Raw genomic sequence first — 27,698 nt, forward strand, 5'->3', positions numbered from 1 at the left:
ATTATTATATATTAACTTTATAATGACGAAAGAACTAAATAAATTCTAAATCTTTAACAAATAACTTTTTTTTATATTTTAAGTATTTAATAATATTTTTATATTATTTATCTAATAAATTAAATATTTTATTCATATTATTTGAGTCAAACATGTTGGTGAGTTAAAACATAATATAATGTTAAAAATTATAGATATTGTATGTAAAAAAACACACACATATATAAACATTTTTCTAGAAATTTAGAACAAAATTTTACCATTTATTAAGTAATTTGAAAAAAAAAATATATTCAACCGCAAAAATAAGATTGAATCAAACTTATTTAAGAAAATATATCACAAGTTGAAATTTGAGTCATGTAAATGCTTCATTAATGAGCCATGTAAATACTTCATTAATATAGAGAGAGAAAGAGAAATATTGTTAAGGATAGTGGAGAGGTGTAGGGTATTTTTGGAATAAAAGAAAATAGTGGGGAGGTGTAGAATATTTTTGAAATAAATTAAAATAGTGGGGAGGTACAGGTCCCACTTGGAGAGGTACAGGTCCCACTTGGAGAGGTGTAGGGAGCAACACCCTTATGAGCTTAGTAGTGTAAGATTTCAATTGAGCCTTGTATTTTGGACCAAGTAGAATAAGATTTTAACCAAACAAGTCAACAAAGGGTCAAGGCCCAAAGTTGACTATGCTTGGACCTCCAAAATGGGTGTGTTGACCAAGGGGTCAACATTTAGGCTAAGCTTGGAGAACAAGGGAGAATAATTTTGTCCTAGACATGTAGAAGCTTCCCATTGAAGAGTTTTTCTCCTAGTTAGTGGCCATGTGTCACTCTAGGAATATGAGTTTTTCCATAGGTAGTGGCCACATGTCACTCTCTCATTTGAGAGGATTTTTGCCACATGTCTCCCTCCTATTGGAGAGGATTTCTCCTTGCTCTCCAAGATAACCAAGGTGACTCTTTTAGGTTAAAGTTTCAGCCCATTTTGAGACACCTTAGCCTATAAATAGAGGTGTTCTCCATCATGTAATCACCTTTTATTTAGAGTAATTATGTTGCCATTTTTGTGCCATACTACTCTTTTAAGGTCACACTAAGCTAGAGCAATCCAAGTGGCCTCCTCTAGCGACCTTCCTCCAAGAGTTGGCCCAACCTCTCTTAGAGAACCACCAAATACACCTGCCATCATCGTACAACTCATCAAAACCATAAGTTATCAACACCTTTCACAACCACCAAATTCCGCAATCTTCATCCATGAATTTATGGCTTGATTTGCTTCTAAATTTGGCTTGTCCTAGCTAGAGAATTTTTTTTTTTTGCCATCAATTAAAGAAGGACTTTGTGTGCAACAATTTACATGAAAGAAGAAAGTTTTTTCATAGAATCAATAATCAACAAATGAAGTTAATGAGTCCTTTTATAAGCATCTTAGTACCGAGATTTAAGACTGTTTTAGTGTCTTTTTGGAAAATTTAGAAACTTGCAATGGTGTAGGTGTGAAATAGTTTACTTTTGTGTGTAGACAATTACAAGTTGGTGTTATTGCAATGCATGTTTATTTTTGTCAAAATCAACCTACAATTGTGTTTGGTTAGTTATACGACCACTTCTATAAAAAAAAAGTAAATAATTGTAGAAAGTATTGTAAAGCATCTCTATAAAAAAAAAGTAAATGATTGTAGAAATTATTGTATAGCAATTGATTCAAGTATGATTTTATTCATTTCCTTCTTTTCCAACTAATTTGAAGTAACAAATGGCTTTAGGAAAGGGAATTGAATAAAGTTTAAGACTTTCTTTTCTAGAGATTGATAATTTTCTAATGATAAATTTTGTAAAACAATAAGAAGGGTATAAAATGTTTATATTAGTTCGTCCTCACTCTTAAGGCTACATCCAATTATCCTTTATAAGGGTTATACTACGATAAAAAAAAATTACAGCCAAATAGACAACATTACTTTTTGTAAGCACAAGTACACAAAGTTATTCTTGACTATTTCATCCTAATGTCCCCCTAAGACTAACACCTCCACTCCATTCTTCTCCTATCCAACACCCCCAACACCTCCACTCCTCTGAAAAATCTCATGTACCGCTTTTTCTCATTCTTTTCCTCTCTCTCTTGAATGTCCTCCCAATACTTATTGACTTCTCAAGCTCTCAATCATTTAAACTAATGAAACCACATCTTGAACCTCCAGATCACCATCCTTATGTTATCATATCCCCAGATTAAGATGCATTTGATAATCAAAAACTCCTTCTTATATACATATTCAGAAGTTACCTGCCTTACGCAAGTAGTTCTCCCATCTAACCTACACCCTTCAAAATTGCACCTTACCTAACCCCATCACCACTCATTCTCTCTTATCCTTCTTCATGGTCCCTCTCTTCCTCTTCTTTTCTTCTTTTCCACCATATTTCTCCTGCATCATCATCATGTTCTACCATGATCTATCAGTGATGATGTCTAGGAGCAATCCTCTCCTCTGTCGAGCGATGATGTTGTCTCTTCTTCTCCTTTCACCTCTTTTGTTATTTATCAAATAAGGGGGAGAAAAGACATAGACAAAGATAGACACACCAACATCTAATAGCATGTACTTAAAGGGAGTATACTAGAGGATAAGATATAATAGGATAACACAGAATCAGAGGGAGTCTACAGATTGTTAGAAGTTCTTATGCATAACACTATACACATTCATGTTAATGTAACATGTTTATGTTTATGTGTTTAAATATTAGTCTTTTACATATATTACGCTCTGATTATTTATCGTGCTTTGATTATTTGTTTCAACTGCTATAGAAACTAACTCGCATGCATATAAGACAACCTAATAATAAAAATGAACTTGCAAAATATTTAAACGACTATAATTTTTTAAAGAATACACTTCTATGCTGACTGAAGAATCATATCATTTAGATGTGTATTTGTTAAACAACAAAAATAAGGAGATTGTTAAAACAATATCATTTATAAGACTGAATTGTTTAAACGCTCTCATGAGTTTTGAAGTTTAACAAGCAACATTAAACAAAATGAGCATAAGACAATGTTATCATTAGAATATCAACATAGATAAAATATAAGTAATATGTAAAAATTCTTTGTGAAACCTAAATACCTTAGACAAAGCCTAAGTAAAACACCTAAGTATGAACATACTCACCTCTAAACAGTTTCCCTAAATAATGCGTAAATGAGAGTCTTACTGAATGCAAAAAATGTTATAGATCGCTAGGCGATGATAAAACAAACTCTCAATGTATCTTGTTAGATAAAAGTGTCATACGGTGTTTTTGGAAAGCATGATAAAAGTATCAAATGATATTCCAAAAAATTGTGTTGAAAAACACCTTGCTAAACGATAGATTAGACTATACCATGTGTCAAACGATCTACTTCATTTAACGGTGAACTCTTCATCAACTGCTTGGTATCTTAGTGAAAAGATTAAATGATCAAATCCTACTAATGGTTGAAAACGTAAAAAAGCACTTTATTGTTCAGAATATGCATTATATGCCATTAAATGCTCAAAATTTAAAAACAACAAAAGTGATAAGAGAAATGACATATCTGGTGCATGCATATCTACTCAACTTTGTGCATACTTACCTATTACACGCATCCCCCTGCTACACCCTATACAAATTAGAAGTGGATGTTAGGAACAAATAAGACATTAACAGAATGTTCTCTTCATCAAAAATCATGCCAGAAAAATGAACTTACTATTTCCGTCAAAGTACTGAAAAAGCAAGTTTCCTCTGACAAGTTGACTTAACCAACTACTACTAAATATGACAAGACTAAGAAACTCAAAGATCAAAGCAAAGTTATGTCTATCAGATATCTTTTTTAGAAGCCTTTAAATAGAAGATCATTCAGAAAGAGAATCAAGAGAATAACATATAGAAAGAAGGAGCTCAAGCAAACAACACCGAGAGAAAAGCTCAAAAATCACACGAACTCAGCCCCCCCTACATGACATTTGTAAGCTCCCCTACAAATTTGTTCAAGTAGTCCTACAATCCACCTAAGGAACATTTAATCTTGCCACACAAGGTCAATAACCACACCATCACCCCATAACAAGGAAGGTTCCACACCTGAACAACACTTCCAATGCACACAAGGAAAAAGGAAACACATATCCGTAGATAGAACCAAGATTTACGATGTATAATAAGTAGACTTATCCTCCACTCTCATGCTCATCAATCACATACTCAAATACATCCAAAAACTCATTCAGGCTCCAACTCTCAATCACATGTCAAAACTGACCCTAAATATAACCATTACTCTTATTCTCTGAGTACTAACATGTTCCACTGCTTCTCAGGCTTGGTCCACGTCCATTCTTCATCAAACTCGACATTTTTCACAAAAATACACCTAGCGTACTCTATTTATAATAAAAGCCCATAAGGAGTAATAACAACCAACTAAGATATAAATAAGATAAAATAAATTTATCTTTAACTTAATTAATTTTGATAAGTCTATCAATATTATATATGTTATTATTATCTAACCATAATATCTAGTTATATACAAAATATCTCAATATATCTTTTAATTAACTATATAACACTATTAGAGAATATCATTTGGAATATCTAATAATATCCTTTTCCAATAATAATATATCTTTTAATATCAAGATTACATCTCATATTTTCTTTCAACTACTTTTTAAAATAACAACAACTAAATCTTCAAAAAGATTTATATAATATCATTTTATTAAATTCTCACATTATTTAATTTGCATGTTTTTCCTTTCTACACCCGCTATTTTAATTTCTTGCACTTAATTAATAAAAGGGTAAAAGACCTTTTTTGCCCCTAAGCCAAAATATAAATAAAAGAACCTAACAATTATGTTTTAACTACACTCAATAACACTAATTTTCAAACAAAAACACCAAAGTCACAAGACTACCTTATTTCTAAGACTCCTATTTTTCCTGGATCTTACAGCTCAACTAAGAGTGAGTTAAACTCAATACCAGTCAAAGTAACAATGGTTACTTGGAGTGCCTAGGGATACCAGAGTGTTGAGAATACTCAGTAGTAATCTTGTTGAAGATTATAGTGGAATCCTCTAAAGTGTTACAGGAGACTGGACGTAGCTCGGTGGAGCGAAGTAGTTATAAAAACAATTGTGTGTTTATTGCTCTATTCTCTCTAAACGATTTTCTTATAAATCTTGTAGTTGCATATTACTTTAACTGCTACAAAAGCTCCTATCATCAAACGTCTTTTACTAAGAGCTAGTTTTATCAAAACATTGCAACAAAACATATTTAAATGATTGAAAATCATTTACTATAAAGGGCTTTCTGTTTGAACTAAATTTTAAAGTCGAAAGTTTAAATAATTACGCAAACTTTTCAATCCTTGACAAAACTATTAAATTGTCTCCTTCACCAAAAGTATTCCTATAACATTATTCAACCCCCTTCTAGTGTTTTTTTAGGTAATTCAGTCGTGGGGTAAGAGAATATGGTGCTGAGAAAGAAGAGATTTTATATGTGAAAATTAATATTTTAAGATTTGAAATAAATTGGATGGATATGTGGCTAAGCTGAGCGGGGTTGTTGACCATTTTCTACTCTTTTTGTGTGGGTGAGTGGTCGAGTAGAGCTAGAGCATGAGTCGTAATATACTGTAATACATTGTTTGATGTGTGAATGTATTTATTTCAATAGTGGAAATACTACATTTGATATTATAGGATGTGTATTAATAATGATTTGTATGAGATTATCTTAACTTAATTAGTACTAGACTCATATAAAGAAAGATATCTAAGTATTGAAAGTTGATAAATGTTCATAATATAAGGAGTTGGTGTGAAAAAACCTGTCTTGTAAATAGAAGGAATTTACTTTGTCATATGAGTGGAGGACTTGTTCTTAATTATGTGGCTCTATGTGAGGGATGATAATATGACATATGTATAATCTTTTAAGTCTATTTAATACATTAGTATTTCAAAAGTAGAGTCAAATTCTAAATTCTATATTATTTATTTGAGTCATTGGGTTGATAACAAAATTGAGTTATATGAGTTATTGTTAATATTTGTGATGATACATAACTTTATGGTGTTTTTATAAATCACTATCTTATACTTTCTTATTTATTTGTGTTGATATAGTTATCTCCTTTATATTTATGATTTTGAAAGATTTATCTATACCTATATATAAAGAATATTCTTATTTGTGATGTCTATATTTGTTTTCTAATTTTATCCTTCATAAAATATATTTTTAATAAAATAATTATTTGACCAAATTCATCCTTTAAGTGATTCTTTTTAAAATTTAACCATTTTTCTACTTGACCATTTTCTTAACTTAACTACTTTTTAAATAAAAAATTAGCAATAAAATAAAAAGTACTATTAATTAAATTAAAAAATTATTTATATATAAATTTATAATTATAATAATAAATTTACTATCTTTTATTTTATATATATATATATATATATATATATATATATTAATCTTAGTTACTTTTAAGTAAAGAAAAATTATTCAGTTATTTATTTTATTACATAAATAAATTATTTTTATTCATTAAAAGATAAAATTATCTAATTAAAAGATAATAAAAAATTTATCAAACGACGTATCTCTTTATATAATATAAACAATAATAATAAATTATTTCTTACCTTATTCAATCATCATACCTACCAAGAATGAAAGAAGATGCACAATAAAAAGTGGTTATAAAAATATGAACAAAAGGAAGAAAATTGATAAAGAATTTCATTAAATATACTTTTAATCGATTAATTCTTTATTTATTTTGCTGTTAGAAGGAAATTGTTCCTGTTTATATATTTTAGAATAAACAGTTTAATTAAAACACACTAATACTGATTTTAATATTGTTTTTTAATTACAAATTAGTATGAGTGATAAGTTACCGATGTTGAAGTAGTTTCATAAAAGTCCTATCAAAAATGATTTTTTTTTCGGGTTGATAGTAAAAACTTTAATTTTTTAACTGTGAATATCACAATTTAATTAATAAAGAAACACCTGTTTATTAATTTGGGAAAACAACAATGAGCACACAAGCTTTTACTTTCTACACTCCCAATATCTAGCTGCACCCTCATAATTTTCAAAATGACTCTTTTATCTTTTGAAACTTGTAACTTCCCAAGATTATATATTTGGAAAATATTTTGAAAAAACTTGAATTTTTAGAACATGATTTTTAAAATAAAATTTTTGGAATACAATTTCTAAAACCAACTTATCAAAACACATGAAATGAATGTATTACATAGTATATTGACAAACAAAAACAGGATACTGTAATATTTAGGTTTAATATCTTGGTAGGTCCCTATTTTCGTCCTGAATCTCAATTAAGTTCTTTTTTTTTTTTCGAAATCTCAATTGGATCCTTAATTTTGTAAAATTGAAACAATTAGAGGTCTGCATGAAATTTGACAAACGACCGTTTAAATTTGGATTACGTGGCGTTTTGTTTTAAAAATTTCGGTTGAATCAGATTTAGGGAAGGGCAAAGTGGGAAAATGCAAAAATCTAAGTTTAGCCCCTGGGGTGGCATATGGGAAAACTCTTTCCCATCTCTTCTTCTCTATTCCAGTAAGGGAAAACTCTTTCCCATCTCTTATTCTCTGTTCCAGTTAAACGCAAAACTCCAGAAGCTTGAAACTTCTTCCCTTTCACTTTTGACGCGAACAAACTCAACGTTAGGAGCAAGAATATTTTGTGTTTTCGAGCAAAGGCAGAGTCCTTGTGGAGGTGCAGCGGAGGTGTGACGATAACAAATCGATGGTGCAGCAAGGTCGCGGTGACTGCACAAGGTCGTTGGTCAGTCCAATTCGTGGTGCAAAGAGGAGGGTTTGTTTCGACATCTCAGTGGTCGTTCTCGTGGGTGGTGGGGATCGCGTTCTTGGTTGCTATTTCATATTAGGGTTTTTTTTTTTAAAATTGGAATTAGGGATTTGATTCATCTGTTTTCTCTGCAGATTGATTCATCAGGGAATTAGGGATTTGATTCATCTCCAGATTGATTCATATGGGAATTAGGGATTTGATTCTCTACGTTTCAGATTGTTTTCTCTGCAGATCTATTTAAACCAAGTGGCTTGTGGTGAGTCAACCATGCCAGCACCTGTATGTTATTGTATCGGTGTCCTGAAGCAGCATCTGTAATTCATCTGTAATGAAGCAGACAAAAGTCAAGAGGATGCTATGGTTGTAGCAGATGAAAACCAATGCTTATGTGTGTTGTGCGGTGAGCTATTTGAAGATTTTTATTGTAAGGAAGGGGTCCCATCATTTATGCAAATTGCTTATCAGATAACTTGATTTCAAGTGTCCTTGAGATGGTATGAGATGGTAAGACTTGTGACTTGATATTCATGGACAACAACAAGGTTTTCTTTAAGTTCAATGTAACATACCTTTCGCTCACAACAAGAAGATGGAACATCAGAAAAGTTTGGATGAGAGGCATAAATGCTTAAGAGATTGATTAACAATATAAAAACCATATCTTTAACGAATGAAACACAGAATTCGTTTTGCCCACTTTACCCTTCCTAAAATCTGATTTTGCCACATTGTAATCCAATTTTTTAATATAAAATTCATTTTCAATGCCACGTGAGATTAATGAACTAATTGACCATGCCACGTAATCCAAATTTAAACGGTCGTTTGTCAAATTTGACGGCAGATCTCTAATTGCTTCAATTTTATAAAAATAAGGATCCAATTGAGATTTTAAAAAAGAAAGGGACGTAATTGAGATTCAGGGCGAAAATATGAACCTACCGAGATATTAAACCTAATATTTAATGTGATGGTTAAAATTTTTAACTTTCTCTAACTTCCAACTACTTCATTAATGATCCCACCAATATATGAATGCACTTCCACACTCCACCACTTCTAAGGAAATCAAATTCCTCTTCTTTTCCTTCTCCCAATATATGAATGCACCCCACACTCTACCACTTCCACAGAAATCAAATTCTTCTTCTTTTCCTTCTTGTTGTCTCCTTTAAAAATAAAACAACTCAAAACAAAATCAATTAACTTTAATTAAATTAATAATAATTAATTTCATTAAATAAAACAAAAATTAATTTAATTATAAATACATAATTTACTTAAAATACAATTATAATTAAAATATAATTACTTAACTTTAGAAGTATCTAAAAATTAATTTACAAATCAATAAATTAATAAACTAAAAAGTAAAAAAAATAAATAAAAGAAATCTTGGAAATCTGAATAAATAATACTATAGAAAAATATTAAATTAAAATAAATGTACAAAAATTAACAACCTAAATAAAATTAAATTAATAACCTAAAAAAAACAAGAAAATGAATCGCTTAGGCCTCAACGAATATGGGAGATCCGTTCGACCTTCAACGGAGGAAAACAGTCAAAACGTTGAAAGGTTTCAACGGATATAGGACATCCGTTGAGCCTTCAACGAATCTCGAGATCTGTCCACGGATATCGATCCGTTGAAGGCTCAACGGATGTCCCATATCCATTGCAGTTGGCGTTTCTCTTCTTCTTCATTTAACACAGAACAAAGGCGCATAAAATCACTAACCTGGATTAAAGACAACAATAAAGGAAGCACCAAACTCTACAATACCATGAACCCACCATGAACCAAGCAACATGTGATAAATTGGAAAAAAAAGGAAGATGAGAAATTAGGGAAAGAGAAAGAGGAGAATAAAAGAGAAAGAGAGAAAGTAAGAGTGTGAGGTTGGGGGTGTGGTGGAGGAAGTAAGAGAGAAATTATTTTATCCTTTTTCTTTTAATATGGAGGTGCAATTAGTAATACTAGAAATGCAAGAAAAAAAAAACCTAGTACACAAAGCAAATGAATAGGCTTTGGGTGTTGCTCACTCCACCTTCCCGCTTCCTCTTTTACCTTTCACTCTATTTTTCTATTCCTATCTTATCCTTTAGGGTTAAAATCTTATAATTTTTACCCACTCCCCCACATAACCTATTATTGAATCTCTTTTACTCTTTTACATTTATGTTTTTTATTCTTACTCCTTCGTGATGAAATTCTTTCTCTTTTCTTTGGCGTGAGAGTGTGGTGAGTGAGAGATTGGTGGAAGGAATTGTTTGAGGGTTACAAAAATTCAATCATCTCTACGAAGGTAGTGGACTTTAAAAAAAGTGCATGAATAAAAGCTAACCCTAATAACGTTGAAAGCTCCGTTAAACAGATATGAGCATCCGTCGACGAATGTCAACATCTGTTTAAGGGAGGTTTACGATTGTTATATGTTACCGCCCAGAATTAATAATATAACAAGTAACACATATTACAATTTTATATTTACGTGGGATTTTTTGCGCTTGCAGTTCATCCAGAAAGTTGGAATTCCATGTGGCCTATATCAAGATCAGAAAGCTCTAGTTATGAAGTTCTAGTTTATTCTCCTTTGACTTTTGAAAATGTTTATATATTCTTTTTTCTTGCGGAATATATCTGCGAATAACAGATGTTGATTATTATTCACTTTATAACTTTATACTGGTCTTTTCAATTTATGAATGCAACATATTAACAAGACTTCTTTCGTTCATGGTATGTTGTAGTTTCCTCATTGTAATTGAACTTTAGGTTTCTTCCATTTCTTGTGTGTCTTTGATCAAAAGACATTTCTCTTTTTATTGCTTATTCTCTGGGTTTTCTTTGTGGATTATGGAGTGATGGGTGGGGCTAGAGTTAAACCTGTGACCTTCGACATTGCCATGGGCTTATTCTACCAGTGACATGAAACTCAATAATACAACAATATTACTCGTCTTTGTTGTTTATATTTTAGCCAAAAAAGCTAAATAATTTTTCCAATTTTGCAAGTGCTACTTGTAGATCATAGCTAATGTAGGCATAATGTTCAATCAAGACTTTTCGACATCTGACATACTTCTGTTTTTCAGATGCACAACAGTCCAACCACTAGTAGCGTAAACACAACTACCACTGGGAAGCAACGTCTAGCAAAATCTTCCCTTTCTTTCAACTGTAAGAAGTAAGTATTTTGCATCAGCTACTAAGATGAAACTCAAGATGGAAGCGAGCAATGTTTTTGTAACTTGTGTTCCACAAAAAGTGAAATAGTGTACACATGATACTTGTTAATTTTGATTTAATAGTTTTGAATTCAAACAGTTCAAACTCTAGTTCAATTCTATTAACCAGCATACAAGTTTTGAGTGAGTGAAGTTTGGATTATTGCTGTTGAAAATCAAACATGTCATATTCCTGCAAGAAGTACCAAATATATATATTTTCAATTACCATTTATTTTATGACAATAACTCATAGAAAAGTTGCGTTGGAGGTGGTTGTTGCATTGCATTCACAAGTAAACCTACAAACATGCATGTATTTGTATATGATGAAGAAATAGATAGTAAGGAGTACAAGCAAAAAACAGAGGAACAGGAAAACAACTTCTGCGTATTATGTCAATATTATTATGCTATAGAAAGAAGAATCTCAAATACAAACAATTGGTTCATATATTAGACAACTGAATACTCAAACAAAGAAAAAAAAAACTAAAAAATTCATGATAAATAGTTAGTCACAATTTATACACATAATTGGCATCAATCAGGCATAATGAAAGATGATGATTCAGTAGTATCGTGATTTTGTATGGAAAACTATTAGGAAAAAAAGATAGCAGTGTGAATTGGGACAAACATAAGATAGGAAAAAAAGTTCCAATAAAGTGAGAAGGATCAAGGCACCTTTTCATGGAATGGTCAATAGAGAAGGTTTTCAAATACTATATCTATGAAGCGAAGAATGTAATAGAAAATGGGGGAGAAAACCACCCAAAGCCAAAATGGATGTCTCATATCCGTTTGGCCTTGAAACGAATGTACGACATTCGTCGACGGATATGCAACATCCGTTTCAAGGCCAAACGGATATGCGACATCCGTTCTGGCATTATGGGTCATCGTCTTCCTGCACACAGAACACACACAAAACACAGGAAAGGCACCAGAATACCAAACACCAACAAACCTTGCACATATTCAATAAATCTAAGGTCATTCATATCAAAGTCTAAAAAACGAAGCACCTGATAGACGAATGCCCCGATGTGCACCACACACCACCAGTGCGAACCACCACACCACGAACAGCACACCACCGCATCGCACCACGACAGATAGGTAGAGTTTGAAGAGTTTAGAAGAAGTTACCCAAAGAAAAAAGTGTGATGGAAATGGGAGAAAAAGAAGCGGAACTCAAAGTTTTAGGAGAGGGTGAGACTGTGAGGAGAGAGTGAAAGTGTGACGGAAATAGGAGAAAAAGAGGCATATCTCAAAGTTTTAGGAAGGAGTGCGACTGTGAACAGAGAATAAAAGTGAGAAAAAAAAGTAGAAAACTAAAAATAAAATAAAAAGGTTAAAAAAGAAAAAAAAAGATTATTTTTGTAATAAAAAAATGTAGAAAGTTAGAGAGGTAGAGGAAGGAAATGAGGAGGCAGAAGGAGCAACATCCATAGGCTTTTTGTGACAAGTTTCGCAGGAGCTAGTTTTACTTCCTTCACCCCATAATTATTGTATGTATACCTATAGCTTTTAGGAGTTTTAGCTCCAAACCAAAAGTAAAGAATACATCCACTCTAACAATGAACTGTCTAGAATACTTATTCTAATATTTTATATACGCCAAGGCTATTTTAGTATTTTTGATATTAGCGTCAAGCAAGTTATAATAATGGATGTGTAAGAAGCGAAAGCCTGATATAGTAGAACATGTGAGGCTCATGAGCCCATATAACACAACATTTTCTCTTTTCATTTGGATGCAGTCGTATTAAAATGTGAACAAGTAAGAAGATACCAGTGTTGTGTAGGTTAGGGGTTGCAGTGCCAGTCTGTTCCGGATTTCATTTTTCACTCTTTCAACCAAACCACAGCTCTCTATCCGTTTCTCGGAGAATTCCGGTTTCAGGTACTCATCCCTTCCGTTCCCTCTCGCGAGGGTTTTTCTCACTCTCCGTAATCATGATCTCTGATGCATCTAATTCATCTTTTACTCATTTACTTTCATTTTCCTTTGCAATTTCGAAAATGTTTACGTTCTTTTAGAAATTTTCGTTTGACGATTAGGTTTGCGCACGCTCCTTAGACTATAACAGATTCACGATGTTGAATTCCGCAAACGTTTTAAGATAGTGAACCTTTCTTTAGAGTTTTGTCTCATCTTTGTTCCGCATTCGCAACAGTGACGTAATTGTCTGTTTGCATGTTCTAATCGATATTTCCGCTTATAAATGTGTTTCTGAAAACTTCAATCTCTACTTGTAAGGTAAGGAAATTCAATATAATAGGAACAATTTCAATAATTTGGAATTTGGATAATTTCGTTCCGGCTCTTTGGCTGGTGTTATGTTCTGTAAATTTCCACTAAGTTTTTGTTGTGTCATATGTGCGTGCGGGGCATTGTTTCTCTCCAGAACCAAAAATGTACTGCTGACTTATTGACAGCTGTTTAAGTGTATTCTTTCTTATACGCTGAAGTTTGCTCAAACGTTGTCTTGATGGTAATGTGTTGTTAGAAAACAAAAATATAAATGGTCTATTGTTTATTCCCTTTCACTATGAAATGGTGGGTGCGCCAGTCCGATGTGATATTATTTTTGTCCAGTTGACTTCGTAAACTGAGGATTCTTGATGGTAAGATTTGTGAGAAATGTTATAAGTTGCGGATGTGTTGCAGTTGCAGATACTTGAAAACCCTGGATGTTGTGGCGGTTGGGGACTATTTATTAAAACCTTGTTTGTGAGTAACTAGTAATACTGGGAAAATTTTATACTGCTGTTGAATGATTCTTTTTTCCCCTTTTTAATTTTTTTTTTCTTATGCTATACCTTAAAATCTGTGAAAATTGAAATTAGAATGCAGAAGTTATGACTTAATATTTTTACTGCTTCCTATCTAGTACTACATTGAGACTTCAAAATCCAAATCAATGGTTGGTTGTATGATGCCAAATGAACTTCATCCCTTATTTTTAAGATCCTATATCGGGTATGACTGGACACAACTTATGGTATAAATGGACGATACTGAATTCTCTTGACTATTTGATGTTTCTGGAAATAAAAAGGTTGTCATCAAGTTGGCCTTTTTTGATATTTTGTATGTTGTAGTTGTTTCAAGACTGCATATTAGATTACTACAATAACTAAACAAGCTCAGCAATGAAACTTGTTGAGTCAAATACTTTTTTATTCTATTGTTTATCATTTGATACGGTTTGGATTAAATGATTTCCTTGTTTTAGGTTTAGAGGTACTAGTTTATATATTACTGTTTCACGGTGTGCTTGGTAGCTTTGGTAGGGACTTGAGTAGGATGGGATGCTTAGTGGAATATTTGAGTGTTTGATTCGCCACCCTTAATAGCCAGCTTTTAAGTTTTAGTTCTCCAAATGCTTGGGTGCTTACCAATTAGTATTAGAGTTGGTTGTCAATGTATTTGGAGAGGGTTAGGGAGGCTTTTGACCCATTGGAAAGTTAAGTGAAATGTAATTAAGCAAAGTATCATTTAGTTTAATTTGTTGAGACATCCTCTTTTAGGAACGGTGCTATGATGGGGACTTTGGGTAGTATGTGGTGCCTAAGTCCCACATTTAGTTGTATGAGTTGCCTGGCAGAGTATTTAAATGTTTTGTTCTCCTTTAATGACTAGCTTTTGAGGGTGGTTACCAAAGTGTTTGGCTGTTATCAAGAGGAAAGACATGGAAGAGCAAAGAAATTAAGAGATGTTGACAAGTGTCCAATGTTTGGGTTGGTGGAAATGAACAAGTAAAAACTTTGGCAAACTAACAGGTTAAGTCGATCGGACCAGACCAGACCTAAAAAGAAGTATTTTAACAAACTAATAAGCCAGGCTTTGGCAGCAATACTTTGGCAAGGGCTTACTTGAGCGGGATTTGCATTATACCTTTTCAGAGGTTAAAATTTTTGGGTTAATGTCAGAATTTGTAATCCATTAATCCTTGTTTTTGTCATGATGGATCCACATTCACCTTTGATTTGATTTGTATTTGTTGCCGCTTTTTGTTATGATGCTTGTTAGGCAATTTTGCTTGTACTTGTAAGGTATTGTTTCCCTTTTAACATTTTGGGTTAGGATTCCGGAATTTCACATTAATTCGCATTTATAATTTTTTTCCAGTTTTCTGTAAAAAGAAGTCTTGCTTGCTGTTTTATCTTAGTTGTGTATTGTGGTACATGTTAGAATATGATGAGGAGCTTATCATCGAACTTGCTGGGCTTTTGTGCCCTCTATCACTTTAGCTATGAATCACATTATTAGTGCTAATTGTGGTGATCAAGGACAACATAATGTTGTGTTTCTACTTGTTATTTAAACATATGCTTCAATTAATCTTGACTCAATAGTACGCTAACATTTGTGCCATACAACTCAAAGTTGTTAAGATACTCAACAAAACACAACAGTATTAATCACATCTTAACGAATACATATTTTAATTCTAAACCCTATTATAAAATTACATATTAAAACACTGAACATACATAACAGTATAACAACAATATTAAAATCTCCATACCTAGTTTCCATTATTAAACCTTCAAAATTTCAACCACTAGTTTCAAAATATTAAAACATATTTCAAAATATAAAATCCTAATTTATTCGACCATTAAAAGTAAAATCCATAGTTTAAAATAGTCAACCAAACTTTAAAATTGTAATCCGTACTTTAAAATATGAAGTCTGTTTTAAAATTTTAACTCCTGGTTCAAATTATTAAACTATAATTAAAATTATAATTCCCACTACAAAATAATTAAACCCTAGTTTAAAACTTATATTTGTAGTTTAAAATATCATACCAAACATTAAAATCTTTATCCCTACTTTAAAATATTAAGTCTGTTTTAAAATTTTAGTCCCCACGTAAAAATATTAGGTCTGTTTTAAAATTTTAATCCCTGGTTTAAGGTATTAAGCCCTAATTTGAAATTATAATCCCTACCTCGCAAATATTAAACTTTATTTCATATTTTAAATCCATAGTTTTAAATAATAAAAACTGATTTAAAATATTATCAAGCCCCATCTTTCAAATTTCACTCTCAACTTCAAAATATTAGACCCGTACTTTTAAATTATGCCAAAATGATGGTTAAATTATCTAACCCTACTTTATAATTGTAATCCCTAATTTTAAATATTATAGTCTACTACAAAAGTTTTAAAATATATTGAAATTCACTTTAAAAATTAATAGTTAAAAAAATATATGGTAAAAGAGACTATCAACTAAATAAATAAAATCATTTACAGATAAATTTAAAATATACTTGACAAATAACTATTATGCTTAGTAATGGTTAGAAACTAAATTTGAAATTGAATTAATAAAAATAGTTTTTAAAGATATTGAAAGTAACTAAATTTGAAATTCAATTAATAAAGATATTGAAAGTAATTGTATAATTATAACAAGACTTATATTTGGAATATAATAATTATAATTTTGAGTTTTTTTATTTTTTATATGTAGAAAAAGGGAAAATGATTTTAATCGTAAGAATGAAAATTTTAATTTTTTCAGTTTAAAAATACAAATTTTAAATTAAACTGTATAGAAAAGTTGCCGATACTCTTCTTTTCTCCTTCTATCCTCTCGAATCAAACCAGATAGTGCAATACTCAATGTATAACTGCAGTATATAAAGCTAACATTGTTGTTTGATTAGGTGTGACGGAAGAGAAGAGAAGATGGACTTATTGGAGCTATGGGCAATCTTCGGCCCCGGCGTCGCCGGCACCGTCTTCGGCGTCGGTTGGTGGATCTGGCTCGACGCCGTCGTTTGCAGCTCCATCTCTGTTCCCTTCCTTCACTACCTTCCTGGTGAGTGCTCAATTTCTCATCTCTCTAGCTCTTTCAATTTTAGAGTTTATAGTAATCGATTCTACTTTTGATTAAAGGAATTTTCGCATCTCTTGCGGCTTTGATGTTCAATTGCGTTAGAAAAGAAGACATCGATTATTCTCCCTATGATGAAGGCGAGTGGAGGTACTCAATACATCTATTAGTCAATTTATGTTTGCCTTGCACTCTGGTTGAGGTCTCATCTTTCGAGTAATATTCCTGACAACTTTGTGAGGAATGTTATTGTAATTTTTGTGTCTGGGCTGTTTTTGTGTTTGTATTGTCCAAACTAATAAGTTAAAAGAACAGTTGAGTTGTAGTATGCTTGATCTTTGGACATTACTTTTTCATAAAGGTGCTATTTTCCTACTAAAACTCTGATCACTAATTAAATGCTTCTAGACTTTCGAGGTAAAAGTTCTCGTTCACTTTTACCGTTCCTCTAAACTGCCATCAATGAGAATAGAAACACATTGAATTTGAAGTCTAGTGATTAATTGTGAGGAGACATGATCATTTTAGTACTTAGCCTGTGCAAGCAGATAATGGATAATAACAACAAAAGCTTTATTCCACTAGAAAGCAGATAACGAACATGATATCAAAAATATATGTCCATCAGGCATCACTATTTTATTTGTCAGAAAATGTGAACATGCAAGAGGGGTAAAAGTGAAGCACGCCTTTGTCATAGGTGCATGTTGTGTCTTGCATCAAATTTACTAGGCAATGTGTGATAGTCGTATTATTTCTGCTTTTAGCGCCAAGTATCCCTTCCCCTTTATTGTCTTATGAATTTCTTTTGACAACTTTCTTGTCGACAGATTAAAGTTGTGGCTCTTCATTGCCTATGTTGTATCCTTTGTTTCATTGGCTGGATCAGCAGGTCTACTGATCCAAGATTCACTTGATAAATCTGCACCTTCAGTTTGGACTGGAGTTGCAGGTGTTTTGCAGTGTGTTTGTGTCTTGATCAGGTAAGTGCTATTTGAACATGTGATGGTTTATCTATGTCTTCTTCATCTGTCTTGCTTCTCTTGAAAACTGATGCAATCACATGGAGATATTTATCATTGTCTAAAAGCCTTATGTTGGCTCAGGCTCCACCTGTGATGCAAAAGTACCTTGTTTTTGCAATTGAAAATTTGTGTCGAAAACATTATAAGCGTAGAAGGCTAAAAATGATAAAGAGATGTTCACGGAAGTTTATTTAGAAAGCTCTTTCAAAACGATTTTTGATCTGTTCGCATTTGCACCTAAATTTTATTTCAATTGTCTATTTGGGATAGCAATTAACTATTAGGATCCTAATTTCTAATGTCTTGATTGTAAATAAATTTATCGAAAAACAGCTTGAAAATCCAACTAAGTATTCCTCGGATTCCATCTGTTAAAGCTTTAAAATTGTTTATATTCCTTGGAGCATGAATGACTGCACTTTTTATTTTCTTCTTCGTTACTTATATTTTAATATGAATTGATTGCATACAGTGGACTGGTATATTGGACTTCTCATCCTGAATAAGGTGCACCAATATATGACTTCGAGCGTCAAACTTGACCAGGTTATGTCTACACATGTATTATCTTGTTTATTTTATGTAACGGAAAATAGCTGGCTTATGTAAATCGGTAAATGTAAATTGTGCTAACAATCTTGAGCCTCTGGGTATATTGGTGTTTATTGATAAAGATATGTTAACTGAAGTAATTTCAATCGCATGGTGTTGGTATTTATTAAGATCCCCGCACGCCCCACCCATTGTCTCGGTATTTTTGAATTCAGAGCATATATGAAAGGAAGCTCTTTACGGTTATAATTGAGAATATGTTGATTGCTAGAAAAACTTTCTCGAGGATTTATAATGTTGTGTACGAAAGCTTTTGTCAACAACATTATTCACTGAACACCTTAGGTGGTACTTGGCAGTGATTCACATAAACAATTATGTCGTCCTTCATTTATACTCTTAACAGTTGCTGCTTCTTTGAAAAACTATATAAATGGGCCAAAGCCCAGCAGAATAATTACAATTCCAGGTAAGCAAGGGTATGAAAGCCCATGCATACTCAGCTTGAGTCAATAACTCGATACGCTGGTGGAAAGGTTTATTTAAATATGTTTCCTTTCTCCTTAATGTATTGAAATGGTTTATACAAATATGTCAAAATCTAGACATCTGTAGCAACATGAATGTACAATTCGATAAGTAAACGTATTATATGCATTTGACATGGTACCAAAAGAACTCTCAAATCTACACGTATGGTGATGTCACTAACTTGAGAATGATTCCAACAAAAAATGATCTATTTAGGTAATTAGATAATTTTCCTAATCCATTGCTGTATGTTCCTCCACCTCCCATAGCCTTAATGAAATGAAATTTTTTTCCTCTTCTTATGTATACCTAGGCAGTGTTCAGCCCTTGCACCATTTCTAGCTATTGCACCTCTTTCAGTCCCTACACTTCTTCTAGTGGTGGTCGTCGTTGATGGGAGGGAGGTTCTTGAAACCTTCCATTTCAGCTTTCCCTTCCAAATCCAAAACCCTTACATGTAGGTGTTGTGCGGGGTTGGGGTTTAGGTGAATGGAGGATGATTTAAGAAGACGGATATTTGGGTGTGGAATTTCCATGGATGTTTTTCTCCTGGAAGAGAGATTTAAGCATTCTCAATTCATCTTTTCATAATGTATTTTCTTTGTGCATTTTGGAATGTATATTTAAGGAAGTATTAATGAATCCGAAGATACTTTTTTAAATATATATTTTCTTATAATTTTTAATGTATATTTTGGAAGGTATTTTCATGGAAATAATTTTCGGTATATAAATTTTGATATGTAATTTTAAAAATTTCTTAATGTAAGATCATATTCGAAAATATCTTTAGTGGCAATTCTTTTAATTACATTTTGAAATGTACAAAGTATTTTTGGAGAGGTATATTTCTTTTCGAATGTATTTTTTTAATATACTTTGGAACATGTTTACGATCTAGATTTTTTTTTTTAATTATGTAATTTGAAATGTATTTTTAAAAGAGGTTCAGGATAATATTTTACTTTTTTTATTATTAAAATTTCAATTTTTCCCAATTCGGGGATTCATGAGTTTTATAGGGATGCAGAAAAAAAAAAGGAGGCGTATGAAGAAACACTCTAATTTATATGGTGAATTAACCCTAAGATTTGGAAAGCCACGAGTTGTTCTTATTTATAATAGGAAGTTTGTACATTGTTGTTAGGCCTCCATGAGTACTCATTTCCAAATATTGCATTTATGTATGTTGTTGTAATGTATTTTACCAATTCAAATGTATTCTCCATGAAAGACACGTTTAACACGTGTTCAAAGTTACGAGAAGATCTTTACCACGTGTGGGAGTGACTAAGTGTAGTGTTAATCAATAGGATGATTTTCGGGTTGTTATCGAAGACCTATACCGCGTATTGAGATTCATGTAAATTTTTATTTTAGAACTTTAGACCTATACTGGTTTTAAAATAAATTTTAATAATATTGATAATTGGGTAGATAGATCCATAACACACTAAAATAAAAAAGAGATGTGGGCAAAATGTGAAGTAAAAAATGCGAGAAATTTTTTTACATTCAACACCATTTTAGAGTAACTTATTGGATCATCTTAATAGTAAAAGAAATAAAATCCAACATACAATTATAAAATTTTAAGTTATTAGATTAAAGTTTAAAATTTTAAGTTATTAGATTAAAGTTTAATAGACTTTTTTAAACAACAAAGGATTAAAATATAATTTGGGTACCGTTACCATTCGATCAATCATGTAAGAAGTCAACTTCAAGAAAAAGTACGAATAAATGAACCGAATGGTCATATAAGAAGTCAACTTCAAGAAAAAGTACGAATAAATGAACTGAATGGTCGAATACTAAGTCGGTGACTATTCGACCCAAAAGTCTTATTTCTTTTATTAACAAGGTAAAAACTTAGATGATATTGGATCAACTTAATTAAAAGTTCACTTCGAAACTTATAAAATACAGAAGTAGGGTGATGAAGTAAGTGGTTGTATTTATTGGACATTTAAGACAACTGTAATAAACGATCGGTAATTAAAAACTAACTAAAACATCAAAGCGTCTTTAGGATATACCCACTACTCGAATTTGAACTCTACAATAGAAGACTGAAGGATATTGAAAAAGTTGCTAGATCAAATTGTGAAGAGGTAATTCTCAACCTTACATACCGAAACAATTCGTAAGCATCAAATTCTGTTAAACAGATTCAAGTATTAAAATTTATGCATTTAAACAACATAGGTGTCTAGATGTCTTGTCTAAGTGATGCAAGTAATATGACTGAATAAATGCAAGTGCTTTGTTTATGTTCTTCGTCTGAAACTTTTGTTTGGGAAGATGATAAGCACATTTCATTTGACGTACCAAGCCTTGATAATTTCATAGCACACATTAAGTTTATACTTGCTTATTTTGCACAGGCAAAGATTGTTCGCTTCTTCGTTTTTTCAAGAGAATATCACAATATTTTTTTTTTTTATCAAGATCCATTGAAAAGTGCTAAAAGTTGTTTCATGTAAACAAATTCTTTTTTGGAAAATGGTGGAATCTTGATTCTATGGAATCAGGTAGCTATATCAGTTGTTTTGCTTAAAGTGAAAATAAACTACCCTAGGCTCGATATACCACGCGTATAAGAGGATTTGTGCAAAGAAATCATACATAAGTAATGTTTAATTAAGAGTATTTATTGTGTCTCTAAGCTCCAAGTACCGGAAAATAATAATTGCAGAAGAAGATTGTCAGTTTATCTCACAAAAACTCTAAGGAAGAGTAATTCAGTAAATTTGAGAAGATTTGAAGATGATTTTTTTGTTTTTTATTTGAGTGAATTTGAAGGTAATCGAAAGTGGATTTGGAAGTAAAATTTATGAGAATTAGTGTAAGATTTAATTTATGTAACAGATTAAAAAAATTTACTTCCAAATTCATTCTCGATTACCTTCAAATTCACTCAAATAAATAACAAAAAAAAAATTATCTTCAAATTATCTCAAATCCACTCAATTACTTTTCTCAAATCCACTCAAGTGAATAAGGCCTAAAAGATTTTACGAGGGTTCTTTTATTCTAATTTCTATATAATATGAACAAGAAAAATCAACAAAAATGAGAATAAACTCTTGTAATTTTAAGCAATTATTAGTTTTGTATTTTTGAAAAAGAATATTGTTTGTACTTACGAGCAACTTAAAAGAGTAAGTAAAGAATATTTGACCTTAACCATGTTTTAAGTAATATTCAAGTCTTATCTAAGAATGATTGTGTTCTAAAGAATATTTGATCTTAGGTAGAATTGATAATATTCCAAATAATATTTAATTTTATTTAGGAGTGATTATTTTTCAAAAATAATTGATCTTATTCAGGATTGGTTGCATTCCAAAAATTACTTGTGTTTAGCCAAGAATGTTTGGGTCCAAAGTGTAACACCTTGACTACTATATATTTGTTACTTATTTAGAAATTGGTAGTAATTTTTTTTGTATGTATGTAGATTTTCTTATAAATATATATAAGTATATAATAAAAATATATATGTTCTGTATAATTCTAATAGTTCTACATAAGAATAGAGGATTATCTATGTATTTAATGTCTAGTAAAGATATTAAAGCTAAGTTGTTCATATGTCTCAAAATAGTTCAAAGTGAATTTATATTTAGTTGTGATCATGGTGATATGGTTACTTCTATGATTTGATGTATGTGTAGGTAGTTAGGACATTCTATAAGAGTAAAAGCTCTAAGAGCAACTTGTGAATTAGGGGTTTTTATTCCAGTATAGGAAGTTAATAATATTTTGTGCGTTTTTTAAGATTGATTAGTTTGTCTATGATTTTGGCTTGTTCAAAATTAAATATATGAGGTGCATGAAAATTGTGATGTTAGTGGAATTTTGTTTTAAATATATGTTGTACATGTGAATTTTGGGTGATGAGCCATTCAGAAGTATCATATTGGTCAAATTGGTCCATCAAATAGTCCCATGAATAACATGATGAATTTAAGTATGGAAAAGTGTGCAAAAAATTTTAAAATTTGAAAGAAGAACTTTTTAGTGAGAAATTGATAATAGAAATTGTATTCCTACACAATTTTGAGAAATAAATCTTGATCAAAAAATAATATTAATCTATTTTCATACTTTGAGCTTAACTGCTTCTCTTCATCTTTTATCTTCTTTTTTATTGTTGAAACTTGAATATTAATAAAATTAATTCAATCAAGGAAATTTCTTTTTAACAACATTATCATCAAATTACATTAAGTTGTCATTGAAATATACTCAACAAATTCTTCATATTATTCATCGAAAGTATTGAACACAAAATATGAGTTCAACACTTAAAGGAGTACATAAAACTAGTTTTTTGTGTTGACAAAAAAATCAACTAATCCTAGGAAAAGATCAATAGATTTTGACAAGGCCCTAACTTAGATTATACTCAATCAAACATAGTAAAACCTCATTAGAAACTACAAAGAATTCTCAAAAGATATATTATAACAGTATTAGTTAAGATACTCAATGAGAATATTTTGGAAAATAATAGATCTTAAATATGTAAGAGTACAAAATTGCTAGAAAATGAAGCAAGATTTAAAAGTGCGTACTGAGAAGAAATTATCAATGAGTTAAGAAAAAATAAAAGAAAAAAACAGATACATACTATAAGATAACTTCACTATCTTGCCGTGTGCTGGAACCATCGTAGTTCCACTTTAGAAGTTTCGAAGGGTCTTCAACTGAAAATTGCACCTATTAGTCACACCCCAGCTACTATCAACATAAAAATTAAACATATAAGACCAACAATATATATAACCAACAACCAAACCAGCAATGTTTCTCAGATGCAAACATCAATTATAAATAATTTCACTCTTTGATGAACTAGCTTACACTGAAATTGACCACATCCATCCTCTCTATTACCAATTTTCATATTCTCTGCACCCAATTAACAAACCCAACACACAAACCATCATTACATATTCTTTCTTATTCCACCTTTTATCTTAAATCACCAAACAAACAATCTTCCATTTGTTAAGTTATTAAGTTTCTTTTATTTAGTTTCTGTCACGTATTAATAAGTTCCTGTTTTATAGGAGTGAAATAGTCTTAGGTGGTTACGTGGTTATACGTGCCTAGTGCATTGCAGTATGGCATTTTCAGTTTTCCAGTTAGTGTAAAGGCTTATAAAAGCCACCTTTGTTTATCCAATAATACATTCTCTCATTCTGCATCATCTTGTGTATTGTATACCTGAGTATTAACAATTGGTATTAGAGCTCCGTAAGGGGCATGATACAAAGTGTGAGTCTAAGAGTGCTGTGAAAGAATCACAAAACATTCAAGTGTGAGAATACAGTAAGAGTATGAGGATGTCTGCAGAGAAGTTCATGTAGCCGGCCATACCAAGGTTTGATGGCTATTATGATTTTTGGTCCATGACGATGGAGAACTTCTTACATAGCAAAGAGTTGTGGCAGCTCGTAGAAGAGGGCATACCAGTGGTTGAAGGCACACCCACTGAGGAACAATGTAAGAGTATGGCTGAGGCATATCTAAGGGATCTGAAGGTAAAAAATTACCTATTCCAAGCTATTGATCGGGAGATCTTGGAAACCATATTAAACAAAAGTACGTCGCAGGCAATTTGGCAATCTATGCAGAAAAAATATCAAGGCTCAACAAGAGTAAAACGTGCTCAGTTTCAAGCACTACGTCCTGAGTTCGAGCTTTTAAGCATGAAAGAAGGGGAGAAAGTGGATGCGTATCTAGGACACACACTCAGTATAGTTAACAAAATGAAATCAAACGGTGAGAAAGTAGATTCTAGCACAGTGGTTAGCAAGATACTCCGATCGCTAACTGCAAAGTTCAACTACGTGGTGTGTTCAATTGAGGAGTCTAACGATTTAAGCGCTCTCAACATTGATGAACTTCATGGAAGTTTGCTTGTTCATGAACAAAGAATGCAAAGTCTCCAACTAGAGGAACAAGTGTTGAAAATAACTCATGATGACCGATCTGGTATAGGCCGTGGTCGTGGTCGTGGATACAGTCGTGGCCGTGGGAGAGGTCAAGGAAGACAACTATTAAATCGAGCACTCATTGAATGCTTTCAGTGTCACAAGCTCGACCATTTTCAGTATGAGTGTCCGAATCTGGAAACAAGGCCCACTACACAACATTTGAAGAATCAAAAGAAGCAGAAGATGAGCTATTACTAGCAACATATGAGGAGATGCCACAACTTGTCCAGGAGGAAGATTGGTTCTTGGATTCTGGCTGCAGCAACCACATGACTGGAAACAAGCTTTTGTTTTCAGAAGTGAGAGAAGAGGAATTTAATCGGTTTGTTAAACTCGGAAATAACACAACAATGGCTGTTACTGCGAAAGGTAGCATTCAGATTCAAATTAATGGCACCTCGCATGTCATCACTGACGTTTACTATGTCCCAGAGCTTAAGACAATTCTCTTAAGTCTAGGGCAACTTCAAGAGAAAGGTTTAACTGTTCTATTTCAAAATAATACGTGCAAAATATACCATCCAGATCGAGGACTGATAGTTCACACCAACATGAAAGGTAACCGAATGTTTTACACTAGTGCAAAAACCCTGTTTAACGTCGGTTAATTTGGGCTTTTAACGTCAATTTCACATCCGACGTCTATACGGGTGACGTCTATGGGACGTCGCAATTCCTCAGAACCGACGTCCATATAAACGTTGGTTAACGATATCCACCGACGTCTATATAGACGTCTGCTTATACTCACACCGACGTCTAATTACTCTATATAGACGTCCACCTATGATTAAACCGACGTCAACATGAATATATAAAGAGGTTTAAAATGACACTAACCAACGTCTATGTTGTTATAGACGTCGGACATGGCTTTAACCGACGTCTAACAACAATTTTGTGTTTTAGTGCAGTTTTGATCCAGGCTCTCGCTAGTTTCCCCACAAAAAAAGCTTGCGTCTTTTGAATCTTCTAGTGCTTTCAACCCAAAACCGAACCTGGGTCCATGGCTACTTCACATTATTCAACCGCAACAGAAAAAAATTACAGTGTCGAGAAGTAGACAAGGACCCAAGTTCCATTTTGGGTCGGAAGAACTAGAAAACTCAAAAGATCGCCACTCTTCTTGTGAGGAAACCAGCAAAGGGAGAATGTTGCACTATGTTACCCAAAGAGAGGATCAAAACTGCACTAAAACACAACACAAAGAAAGCAAATTTTAATCAGTTGAACGACAAGATAATCGATAAAAAACTAAAGAAAGTTTAAACGGTAAGCATAAAAAAAAACCTCGCACCTGGGATGCAAGAGAGAAAAAGGAGAGGACGAAGACAATGACGTTATGAGAAACGACAATGCAATGCCGCAAGAGTTAAAAAGTACAAGTGCGCAAGCGAGTAAAAGAAGAGGAGAAACAGAGAAAAAGGAGAAGAGATGAAGACGCGATCAGAAACTGAATGGCGAGAAGAGTCCGCAGTCTATTTAAAATGAAATGGGGCGTCGGTTGCTCCAGAAACCGACGTCTATAGACGTCGGTGTTTCAAGGGATCATACGTCTATTCTACGTCAGCAAGCTGAAAAAATTGACGTTTGATTTCCTGTCAGGGGTAGTTCACGTCGGTGCCTCTCCTAGCCGACCTCTAAAACCCTCGAATTTGGTGAAAATAATCAATTACAGGAACTTAGACGTCACTTACGTTCAGAACCGACGTCTCAATTGAAGAATTTTTGTCTTCCCGCCTTCCAGACAGGCCTTAGACGTCGACGTTTGATTATGTGACGTCTAAGCGCCTGGGAATTAGGTGAACAACATTAATTGTAGCCCAGTCGACGTCGAGTTTTCAGGGGATCCGACGTATAAAGCTGACGTTTGATTTCTTTCAGTGACTTGAACGTCGGTGCCCTTTTCTAGCCGACGTCGAATTGACTGTCTTATCACATACCTCAGGGTCTTGGACGTCGGTTTGCGGCAGGTGCGACATCGATGATGTCATAGACGTCGCCTAACATCAAAACTGAAGTCTAGTTTAATATTATATTTACGATAATGCCACCGTGCAGTAATAGACGTCGGTTTTTCACGAAACCGACGTCTTATGGGTGACGTTAAACAGCGTTTTTCCACTAGTGTTATCTGACAGCTTCAATGATTACTCAACCTCTCATATGCCTTCAGACTAAGGACACTTTAGACAGGGAGACACAACTATGGCACAGACGTTTTGGGCATCTTCACTTTAAAGCATTAAACATACTTACGAGTAAGCAAATGGTGATCGGTCTGCCGCAAATGAAACTTCCTCAAACTCTATGCACTACCTGTCTTGTGGGCAAGCAACGTAAAGATATTATAGCAAAGCAAAGCTCATGGGGAGCTTCAGAAAAACTTCAGTTAATTCATGCTGATGTTTGTGGTCCGATCTCGCCTACTTCACACAACAACAAAAGGTACATATTAAATTTCATTGATGATTACTCAAGAAAAACTTGGGTCTATTTATTACATGAAAAATTCGAGATCTTCACTGCATTTAAGAGCTTTAAAGCATGTGTTG

The 27,698-nt window shown here is 32.6% G+C and overlaps 1 protein-coding gene and 1 pseudogene across 1 annotated transcript; one reads left to right on the forward strand and one right to left on the reverse strand.

Moving 5' to 3' along the window:
- Window positions 1-12,262, reverse strand: part of LOC106752880 — a 14,196-nt pseudogene extending 1,934 nt beyond the window's left edge.
- A 646-nt stretch (window positions 12,263-12,908) lies between these two features.
- Window positions 12,909-18,773, forward strand: LOC106777651 (transmembrane protein 50 homolog). Its single transcript, XM_014665323.2, has 5 exons — window positions 12,909-13,066; window positions 16,855-17,009; window positions 17,087-17,174; window positions 17,855-18,007; window positions 18,522-18,773. The coding sequence occupies exons 2-5, from the start codon at window positions 16,877-16,879 to the stop codon at window positions 18,553-18,555; spliced, it is 408 nt and encodes a 135-aa protein (XP_014520809.1). The 5' UTR covers window positions 12,909-13,066; window positions 16,855-16,876; the 3' UTR covers window positions 18,556-18,773.
- The last annotated feature ends 8,925 nt before the right edge of the window (window positions 18,774-27,698 follow it).

This window comes from Vigna radiata, chromosome 2 (assembly GCF_000741045.1).
Source record: "Vigna radiata var. radiata cultivar VC1973A chromosome 2, Vradiata_ver6, whole genome shotgun sequence".
NCBI classification, from domain to species: Eukaryota; Viridiplantae; Streptophyta; class Magnoliopsida; order Fabales; family Fabaceae; genus Vigna; species Vigna radiata.